General features: G+C 42.0%; 1 protein-coding gene across 1 annotated transcript in view; it reads left to right on the top strand.

Annotated features, from left to right (window-relative positions):
• Nucleotides 1-8,532, top strand: part of LOC144682194 (hepatocyte nuclear factor 4-beta-like) — a 90,671-nt gene extending 82,139 nt beyond the window's left edge. Inside the window, exons 9-10 of the mRNA XM_078544585.1 lie at nt 5,195-5,308; nt 6,975-8,532. Coding sequence (XP_078400711.1) covers nt 5,195-5,308; nt 6,975-7,114 — 254 coding nt within the window. The 3' untranslated portion in view covers nt 7,115-8,532. The remainder of the gene's footprint in view (nt 1-5,194; nt 5,309-6,974) is intronic.
• Nucleotides 8,533-11,743: the final 3,211 nt, after the last annotated feature.

An 11,743-nucleotide genomic window follows, 5' to 3' on the forward strand; every position in this document is an offset into this window, starting at 1 on the left:
CTGTTGCCGCTGTGCGTCGGTGGTTGAGGGAGTGAATTTTTAAGGTGGTGCCAATCAAGTGGGTTGCTTTGTCTTGGATAGTGTCGGGCTTCTTGAGTGCTTTTTGAGCTGCACTCATCCAGGCAAGTGAAGAGTATTCCATCACACTCCTGACTGTACCTTATAGATAGTAACAGGCTTTGGGAGTCAGGAGATGAGTTACTCACCATAGAATTCCCAGACTTTGACCGACTGTTGTAGCCACATATAAACATACAAACAAAGAGCAGGAGTAGGCCATTCCGCCCCCCCGAACCTGCTCCACCATTTAATAAGATCATGGCTGACCTGATAGTGACCTGAAATCTGCATCCCGCCTATCCCCAATAACCTATCATTCCCTTGCTTACCAAGAATCTATCCACCTCTAACTCAAAAACATTCAAAGGCTCTGCATCCACCATCTTTTCAGAAAGAGAGTTCCAAAGACTCACGACCCCCTGAGAGAAAAAATTTCGGCTCATCTCAGTTTTAAGTGGGTGACCCCATATTTTTAAACAGTGACCCCTAGTTTTAGATTCTCCCACAAGAGGAAACATTCTTTCCACATCCACCCTGTCAAGAGCCCTCAGGATCTTATATGTTTCAATCAAGTTGCCACTTACTCTTCCAAACTCCAGCGGATACAAGCCTAGTCTGTCCAACCTTTCCTTATAAAACAACCCACCCATTCCAGGTATTAGTCTGGTAAATCTTCTCTGAACTGCTTCCAATGCATTTACATCCTTCCTTAAATAAGATGACCAATACTGTACACAGTACTCCAAACGTGGTCTCACTAGTGCTCTGTATAACTAAAGTATATCCTCCCTACTTTTATATTTAATTCCCCTCGCAATAAATGATAACATTCTATTAGCTTTCCTAATTACTTGCTGTACCTGCATACTAGCCTTTTGCGATTCATGCACTAAGACACCCAGATCCCCCGGCGTCTCAAAGCTCTGCAATCTTGCACCATTTAGATAATAAGCTTCTTTTTTATTCTTCCTGCCAAAATGGACAATTTCACATTTTCCCACATTATACTCAATTTGCCAGATCTTTGCTCACTCACTTAACCTATCTATATCTTTTTGTAGCCTCCTCATGACCCCTTCACAACTTACTTTCCTACCTATCTTTGTGCCATCAGCAAATTTGGCAACCAACCTATCCATCCCTTCATCCAAGTCATTTATGTAAATTGTAAACAGTTGAGGTCCCAGCACTGATCCCTGTGGCACACCACTCGTTACATCTTGCCAACCAGAAAAATACCCATTTATGCCTATTCTCTGCTTCCTGTTAGCAGCCAATCTTCTATCCAGGCCAATTTGTTACCCCCATACCATGAGCTTTTATTTTTTGCAATAACCTCTGATGCAGCACTTTATCAAATGCCTTCTGGAAATCTAAATACAGTACATCCACCAGTTGCCCTTTATCCACCGCACATGTTACTTCCTCAAAGTACTCCACTAAGTTGGTTAAACGTGATTTCCCTTTCACAAAACCATGTCGACTCTGCCTGATTACCTTGAACTTATCCAAGTGCCCTGCTATAACTTTTTAAAAATAGCTTCTAACATTTTTATATGGCTGGTCCAGTTCCGATTCTGGCCAATGATAACACCCCAGGATGTTGAAAGCAGGAGATTCAGTGATGGAAATGACATTGACTGTCATGGGGAGATGGTTAGATTCTCTCTTCTTGGTGATGGTCATTGCCTGCCATGTGTGGGCTGAATGTTATTATTTAATAATATAAATTAATCAAAGTATACTACAAAGTGCCAGCCTAGACTTACTGTTGCACTTCTACCTCTGAGTCAAGGGTTGTGGGTTCAAACCCGACTTTAGAGCACATAATCTTGATGAGCTTTTATTGAATTATTATGGAAATTGTCTTTTGGGTAAGGTGTTAAGTTAGGGCCAGTTTACCAAGTTTATGACAAATTTACATAGGCAATTTTCATAAATTTTCCTTTGGGGGATATAAAGATCTGAAGATACTATTCTGGAAAGAGTTATTCCAATGTCCTGGCCAACATTTAACCCTCAAACAAAACATCCAGAAAACGGAATAGTTGGTCATTTATCACATTCCTGCTTGTGACACCTTGCTGTGTACAAATTAGCTACCATGTTCACCTACGTAACAAAGGTGACTACACTATAAATGGAATTCATTGGCTGTGACTGCTTTGGGACATTCTGGGAATGTTGAAGTCACTGTATAAACACTAGGTCTTCTTCCAAAATAAGGACTGAAGGTATCCTTTTAAAATGGGAACTGAATTGTATTTGTTTGCTCTAGTCCAATTATCCCACACTTCACCTGAAGTTGTCACCTGGTCTTAACTGCCCCGGGGTGATGGATTTTGCATGCCCCCAACCTAAAAATGGGTCAGCACATTGCTGATGTGAAATCTGGCTGCTCCTCAGCATGGTTAGGCTGGGGGCAGCCTTTATTAGTTAAGATTGGGACTTCGTCCCATCAGGGACAGTAAGTTCCACCCTAGAGAGCTGCCAATTAATCTGATAGGCCAGCAGCTCTGTAGTCCCACTAATGCCAGAAGAGAATACTGGCTACTGCAGGGACTACAACTAGTCCCAAAAAAGAGGTGAAGATGGGTACTGGACTTAAGGTAAGTCCAGGGATTTTGGAGGGGCACATCTGCGAGACCCCAATGAGGGGTGGGGGGGTGAGGTTAAGGGGGAGGCGGGGGTGAATGGAGCTGGGGGTCATGTTAGAGATGCCATAAATGTGGGGTACCATCTTGGGGGTCCCTTATGGGTGCAGGGAACCCCTCCCCACAAAGGAGATACCTTCCCTTCCTGCCTGACAGCAGCCTGCAATGTAAAAGCTGCTGTTTGCCTTCTTTCCTTCTGCCTTCCCTTGCAGTACAATAAATTGTGCTGGAGGTGGAATGAAGCTCTTAAGTGGCAATTAATTGTCCACTTAAGGGCCTCAATCGGCCTCAGGGTAGGCAGGCTGCCTGATGCCTTCCCTGCCCCCTGTGATATGGGGGATAGGTCAGGGCTGGATGGGAAGACAGTGGGCTGGCAACCCACTTTATTTTACACACCCCCGCCTTCAAAAACACTGATGGGGTGCCCATTAAATTCATTCCCCCTCCCCCCACCCCACCCCCACATTTGCAACACCACAGGAGATCAACTAATGTTATTTTTTTCATTGTTGGAAACTGTGATCCTATTTGAAAGAGAATCTGCTCAGAATAGACACACTTATTGTTCTAATTTATTATTACATTCAAGCATGCAAGTTATCCAGAAAGCAATTCAGTTTTATTCAATGACTAATTCCAGGTAGAAATACATGTAACGATTATTCTATGGTTAAAATTTTCTTACATTTAGTCACTTCTTTGGCATGTTGAATTTGCCATTCACAACCTCATTAATAAAAGCTCATATAACACCAGCATTAGGGAGATAAATGGACTTAGTCATGTACAAGTCGGAAGTTAAAATGAAAACAGATGTTTGTCTGCCTATAAGGATAGAGAAATTCCTTTTTTATAATTTTCCAAACACTAGTTGACCATTTACTGTCCTCTACTGCTGATTGCACCATCTCAATGCAACTGTCTTCAGATACTTTTATTTATCGCTTGTTACACAATGTTCAGATGGTAGAACCAATCTGTCAGATTGCTCCATGTGGCTTTTAGCAGCATACCTGATGTGTGGAAACTTGGTGCTAAGATTGCGCGACAACAGTAAAAACAAATGTTTTGCTTCTCAACATTGGCCGCTCCAAACTTAACCACCCAAAGGAACTATTTGTACAAGGAAAGCACTGTAAAACAGATTATGCCATTTAGTTAATCCATATTTACGTTAATCAATTGAAGTACCTGCAGCAGACCTAGAGAGCTGAGCAATGTCGGCACATGAGAAGAATAACAACATTAAATCACTGTCACACCCTCCTGACTGGATGGATATATAAAGCAGTTGTTTAAAGACACATTCTATAACCACTCTAGTTCCAAGGTTAGAGTTTCCTAATTTCAGGTGAAGAAAAATCTCAGGCAGACAATTTTACTTGGTTTGAACCTAGGTTTTACTGGAGAGTAATTCCAATGTGGATTTAACTGCTGAAATAAAGAGCAACTCAGACAGGCTATTGGGCATATTCTGAGATCATACTCCAGGACATTATAGGTGTGCTGCCCACAGTTTCCTGTGGTGTATACCAGCGACTGAGGCTCCTCACTGGCAGCCTAAACTAGGAAAGCTTCCCCCAAAATCTAATCTCTTCATACAATAAGCTGTTTCATTTTGATAAAAATTAAGATATGAGCAACAGTAATGTTAAACGGTGGCTGAAATCACTCCAGAATTTTTAATTGTACTGTATCTTAGTGGTTCTAGAGACATTTATCACATGTATATCAGATTTTGGAATCCTTCCTCTTATGTCTTTTATTCCCTTTGCCTCTCTTTTCTCTTTTTTTCAATTTTCTTTTCTCCTCTCCTCTTCTCACTAACCGATATGATTGCATTGATACCAGCTACGCTCCGACACCTCACCAAATTGGTGCCCACACATCTTGCACATGCTAATTAGCTGTGGGGGGGTATTACAGCCAGGTTTGTTCCACCTGACACCCACACTCACTCTCTTTCCAACAGAGCAACAAATCCTGTCTAATCTCCTTTTCTAGCCCAGGTCTACTGAAACCAATTGTTGCGCCCCTTCTGTGAACGCAGCGGGAGATCAAACTAACTCAGTGCAGATTAGCGATCCAACCCAAAATGTTCTTGATCTCTGTAACTCAGTTACACACATTCTCTTAACACACTGAGGCCACAGGTGGCTCTTTCCAACGTGTTATTGAAAGTGGTACCACACTGGTGGTATGTGGCAGCTTAGGTAATTTAACCGAATGCTACTCAGGCTGAGCTCCGGTAATGTGTCTAGTTTCAGGGCTATTAGGCGTCTCATTTGTTTTTCACAAATTTGTCACGGGCGAATACTTTAAAATAAAGTAAAACAAATGTGGTCACCAGACTGATGTCTCGGGAACAAGAACCTAAAAATTGACTCTTACTGTGTCTCATTATGCTACCTAGGCCTATGTTGTAGCTTAGCTTCTTTCTTTTACAAAAAGTTTGCATTACGACTTTCATCTTGCCACAGGATCCACCACTGAGTTAACGCAGTACCAACATTCTGGTCTGGTTCACAGTTCTCTAGGTGGCCATGCAGCGATACCAGCTGGTGTGTCCTCAGCAATCCGTCACGCTCAAATCTGTAAGTTGCCTAACCTGAGTTTGACTGAAACTTCACATTACAAGAAAGCTGCTTTAAAGGTCCTATTTTTTAAAGGTGCCTGGAGCCCTTTCCTGCAGCACCAATGCTTATTTTGAATTCTGTTGCAGTTCAGTTTATTGCTAACTAGGGCAGATATATTGCTGATATTTCTGTTGTTGTTGTTGTTGTTGTTCATCCATTGAGGCAAAGAGGACCAAGTTCATCATCTGGAGTGTTTTGTAGGGTTCCAGTGGGTACGTAGGTGACTGCTAATATTTTTATTTGTATTGAAAATGATACAATCCGAGACAATTAAAGATTTTCTATACTTGAACACTTTTTTTTGGTAGTCGCTTGGTACTACAGAACATAAATATTGATGAGAAATTAGACGTGCTGTTGAAGCTTATCATCTTACACTTATCAGGACAGATACAAGAAAGCCAAATTTCAAAGGAAGCAACAATTTATACTGCATGAGAAAGAGTGCTGATTGGTTGATAAGTCGGCTCTGATTGGTTGAGATATTGCCATGGCGAATGCACCAGGAAGCTATTGCCACACACCACCCCCCCTCCCAGCTTTTGTATAATTCAAAAAAGGTGCAATGTCTGGACATATTCTTTTTGCCTGCAGAGGACAGGTCCCTGCATATGAATATGTGTAGCTTCTAGCAAGCATAAATGAGCTATATTGTGAGCTTGACTGATAATTGTAAATTGGTTGTTAGTGTAATTCTCAGTGCACTTGGGATTGTTCAGTAAGTGCCGCCCAATCATGGAATCACATCTAACGTTAGGCATTATGTTCTGAGTCTCACAGGTATGGGCTGCTTGAATACGGTCAGTACTTTTTATTGAGCTTGCAGGGTGTTTCTTAAATTATTCTAGAGCAGGCTTGTCCAATGTATGGCCCACGATGCCCCTCTATGTGGCCTCCGGTGCCAGTTTTCAAAATGCCTGTCAAACAGTTAAGTTCCAGTGGAAGATTCTGCATGGAGCTGTTCCCCCAATCACAGGCCGTTTCTTTCTCACCTTTGGTTCTAGTGAGCCTATCAGCAGCAAATGTGGGAGAGAAACAATCCGTGATTGGAGAAACAGCGAAAACCAAACGGGGAGGGAGAGAGTATGTGGGTTGCGGGAGAGAGTCTGAGGGTGAGAGGGAGAGAGAGAGTGTGAGGGGAGTGAGTGTGGAGGGCAGGGTGTGTCCATAAGTCTGGCTCACTCCCAGTATCAGGGGTGTCATTCACCCTCATCCACACACACCATCATACACTCTCATCCACTCTCACAGTGGGTGAGGGTAAGTGAGTGAACACCTGAGACTGGGAGTGAGCCAGACACACACACACTCACCCCATTAAACCCTAATACTCATCTTTTTTGATTACTCGTTGTCCCTTTGCTCAGCTGGTTGTTTATTTTCATCCCTCGGCATTTTAAAAAAAAAACCATGTTTGATGTTGTGCCAAACATTATTATCTTTCTGAAACTTGCTCATTGGCTCCTTGAGTGAGAAACATTTTGAAATGTGACCCCCCGCCCCCACCAACCACCCGCTATGTGAAAAGGTTGGACAAGCCTTTTCCAGCGCAAAAGTCGATTGTTTTGTCGGTTTGAAGACTTACGATAACACCGTAACCTGAAAATGTTTATGTTTCTTGCAGCATCACCGGAGACTCCACTTCCACCCCCATCTTCTGGCTCTGGAAATGAGGAATATAAACTGCATCCTGTTGCCCAAATCCAGACTCCCTCTGCACGTATGCTGCCTCAAGCCATCATTCCCAAGCAGGAAATACTGTAAAAAAAAATCAATGTAATTCCACCATGTCCCTGTGCTAAAAAAAAAACCCAATTTACTGCAAGTACTTCTGCAAAGCACGACTGCCATTTAATACATCAAAGCAAAATAGAAATGTTTTATTCGTTCACGCGATTTGGGCATCGCTGGCTAGGCCAGCATTTATTGTCCACACCTAATTGCCCTTGAGAAGGTGGTGGTGAGCTGCCTTGAAGCGCTGCAGTGGTGTATGTACACTCGCAGTGCTGTTAGGAATATGTTTTTTGAACTGTCATATACTGTGATTGCAAAGAGAACGATCAAGAGTCAGGTACTAATATCATCTTATATCAGTAATATGTATAGAAGTCAAAATTTTTCAACAAAGCCGAAAATGTTTATACACTATTTGCCTTGAATTTCCTCTGTACTTGCACCGAGAGACACATCTGGCATGATTACAGAATTTTGGGTGTGAGTTATGCTCAGAACTTCAAAACACTCAAATCTCCTCAATTTTTACAGCTGTCTTTTGATCTCTCCACCTGAATGCATGTCCAGACTGGCTCTGCCCCCAAGTTAAAGGGCCTCGTCTACGAGTTTTCTATATTTTTACTTGCTCAGAAGCTCCTTCAAAATTACAACTAGATTTTGGGGTGCAGCAGGAAACTAATTTTTCTGAAGTTTTATTGCAGTTGTTTTGAGGGTTTTTAATGATATCCTCACTGAGGTCTGTTTCGTATTCTCTGTTTCTTTTACTACATTTTATGGCATGCCACATTAAAAATTCAAAAGTTTCCCAATTGCAATGTTCCTAAACATGTGTGTCTAATGTGCATGAATGATATTTAAATGACTTGAAACTTTAATTTTCAAATGCGGAAGGAATCTATTGTGTGAGTACTACACTTTCCTTAGCCCCAAATTGTTCACACTAATTTATACCCATTTTCACATTCGGGCATTTTCTAAAGGGATTGGCAGGAAATTTGAGTGTAATTTAGCATCACACATTGGGCGCTGTTTTGGGTCTAACTTCTGGCTTATGGCCATGGAGTGAATTCCAGGCCATTATACTGTATTGCTTAGGAAATCTAAAAATTGAGAGATTCTATAATATGTTTTGAAAGAGTTGTGTGCATCGTGTCACTGACATTGTTCAATTTGCCTAAGAATTTGCAGCAAATTGATGTCTCATCGTTAATATATTTCAATGATTTGTTAATTAGAATGAAAATTGAAAAGCATTTTGGACATAAATCTTGTGGTACTAAAGCATTGCATTACAGAGCACATGGCCTGTACTTAACAATTTCATTAAGGACTTTCTCAGGCCCTCTTTCTTGGGCTTAGCTACTTAAGGATGTGAGTACCACAGTTACATACACCAGGAACACTTTATAATCAAAGCAAAAATAAAAGCAAAAAACTGCGGATGCTGGAAATCCAAAACAAAAATAAAAATACCTGGAAAAACTCAGCAGGTCTGGCAGCATCTGCGGAGAGGAACACAGTTAACGTTTCGAGTCCGTATGACTCTTCAACAGAACACGTTACGATCAAATGGCCTTGCTTCACTCACTGGTCAGGTTCACAGGTGAAAAAAGTTGGGCAAGTTACTGGATAATGAAGAGCATCCATGAAACTTAACCCCAGCAAGAAGTCAGAGCATACAGGAGAAGTACAGAGAAGAGGATAGCAAAAGGAGAAAGACGATTAAGATGCGCAGAGGAAAACCCCTCTCTGATTAGTTAATTGAATTGCCTAGTTAAAAGGCAACCTTCACAGAAGAGCTTATTTTGTATTGCACCTATAGAGAGGTGTTTTCCAGCAAGCAGCTGTAATTTCTTGATAAACTTGCAATGACTTTATCACAATTTCTGTGTGGACATTATGACCAGAAAAGAATACCTTGTGTTGGCAAAAAAAATGTCATCAAACAAAAAAAAATACAGGTTGATTTTAAGATCATAATTCCATCTTTAAGTTTCCAATGATGTTACACACTATGCTCATGTAGTTTATATCATCTAAAATCTCGTTGAGATTAGTGCCTTGCATTCACTCTGTCATTCGCTGCTTAAGTTATAGTCTCACTTCCCCCAAATATTGCTCTAAAAACAAAACTATAAAATATTGCAAGAGTTGCAATGGGAAATATATTTAAAATAAATGATTTAGTTAGACCTTTACCTAAACTTAAGAGTTCCTGTCAGAAAACTCTAAATTGAAACATTCATGATGTTACAGCCAGCAGAGAAGTGTTAGGAGAGAAGGAAATAGTGTTGATTATCCTTAGCAACTGATGGACAAGAAATAATAGAAACATACACGTGCATTCAAGATACCCACTCTCTCTCACACACATAGGGCAACATTTCCCCCCTGTTGGGGAAACATAAAGGGTGAGTTTGCTATAACATGATCTCCAAACTAGCCAATTAGTAAATATTGACAAAGCAAGCAGGGCAGCTGTCATTCCAGGCCCATTATTTATGTGATTAGATTAGATAGGTTGATGGAGTGCCCTTCTCAGCTAGGGACCATTGTCCAAAGTGATTGTGTTTAACAGGACGGTCTGCACCCAACTGAATAAACAGAGTATCTCTGGATGTCGGTGAGTAGTTCAGGGGGTGGGTCATTCACCCTCGTTTAAGCTGATTGTCCTGATGGGATACTTCCAAACAGTACCACTCCTTTCTGATACGTTGCAATTTGCAAAGTTATGTAATTTGAAGTTATGTAAATGTTCGGCCATAATTGCTGTTTAGATAACTAAAGAATATTGTTTGTTGTCAGTCTAATTAAAACCTATCCTGTGGTGTCAGACCACTCAATAAATACAGTAATTTTTGATATAAAACATGGTTTTATAACAATGATAAAACCTTATTATGCACATTGAGAATACAGCAACTCCTCCAAATATAATTGAACATCATCTGGCACCAATTGAAAAGTTTAGACATTTTTCTTCATTTTTATTCATTAATGGGATATGGGTGGATTGTCTAGGCCAGCATTTATTGCCCCTCCCTAATTGTCCTTGACTCAATGACAGTGAAGCGATATATTTCCAAGTCAGGATGGTGGGTGACTTGGTGGGGAACTTCCAGGTGGTGGTGTTCCCATGTTTTTGCTGCCCTTGTCCTCCTAGATGGTAGTGGTCGTAGGTTTGGAAGGTGCTGTCTAAGGAACCTTGGTGATTTGTTGCAGTGCATCTTGTAGATAATACACTGCTGCCACTGTGCATCGGTGAAGGGATTGAATGTTTGTGGATGGGATGCCAGTCAAGCTGGCTGCTTTGTCCCCACTTCTGACCCTATGATGGAAGGAAGGTCATTGATGAAGCAGCTGAAGATGGTTGGGCCTATGACACTACCCTGGGGAACTCCTGCAGTGACGACCTGGAACTGAGATGATTGACCTCCAATAACCACATCCATCTTCTCTTGTGCTAGGTATGATTCCAACCAGCGGAGAGTTTTCCCCCTCATTCCCAGTGACTTCAGTTTTGCTAGGCTTCTTGATGCCACACTCGGTCAAATGCTGCCTTGATGTCAAGGGTAGTCATTCTCACCTTGTCTTGGGAGTTCAGCTCTATTGTCCATGTTTGAGCCAAGGCTATAATGAGACCATAAACTGAATGTCCCTGGCGGACCTCAAACTGAGCACCATAAGGAAGTTATTGCTAAGCAAATGCCGCTTGATAGCACTGTTGATGATCCCTCCCATCACTTTACTGATGATCAAGAGTCAACTGATGGGCCAGTAATTGGCCGGGTTGTATTTGTCTCACTTTTTGTGTACAGGGCATACCTGGGCAATTTTCCACATTGCTGGGTAGTTGCCAGTGTTTGGCTAGGGATGTGGCAAGTTCTGCAGCACAAGTCTTCAGTACTATTGCCACAATGTTGCCAGGGCCCAGAGCCTTTGCAGTATCCAGTGCCCTTAGCCGTTTCTTGATATCACGTGGAGTAAATCAAAATGGCTGAAGACTGGCATCTGTGATGCTGGGGATCTCCAGAGGAGGCAAAGATGGATGATCCACTCAGCACTTCTGGCTGAAAATTGTTACAAATGCTTCAGCTTTAATTTTTGCACTGATGTGCTGGGCTCCCCCATCATTGAGGATGGGAACATTTGTGGAGCCTCTTCCTCCAGTGAGTTGATCAATTATTCACCACCATTCATGACAGGATGTGGCAGGACTGCAGAGCTTAGATCTGATCATTGGTTGTGGGATCACTTAGCTCTGTCTGTTAGTTGCTGCTTATGCCGTTTGGCATGCAAGTAGTCCTGTGTCATAGCTTCATCAGGTTGACATCTCATTTTTAGGTATGCCTGGTGCTGCTCCTGGCATGCCCTCCTGCACTCTTCATTGAACCAGGGTTGATCCCTTGGCTTGGTGCTAATGGTAGAGTGGGGGATATGCCAGGCCATGAGGTTACAGATAGTGGTTGAGTAAAATTCTGCTGCTGCTGATGGCCAACAGTGCCTTATGGATGCCCAGTCTTGAGTTGCTAGATCTGTTCTAAACCTATCCCATCTAGTTGGGCGGTAGTGTCACACCATACGATGGAGGGTATCCTCAGTTGTGAAGATGGGACTTCATCTCCACAAGGACTGTGCGGTGGTCACTCCTGCTGATAC

This window comes from Cetorhinus maximus, chromosome 6, assembly GCF_964194155.1.
Source record: "Cetorhinus maximus chromosome 6, sCetMax3.hap1.1, whole genome shotgun sequence".
Lineage (NCBI taxonomy): Eukaryota > Metazoa > Chordata > Chondrichthyes > Lamniformes > Cetorhinidae > Cetorhinus > Cetorhinus maximus.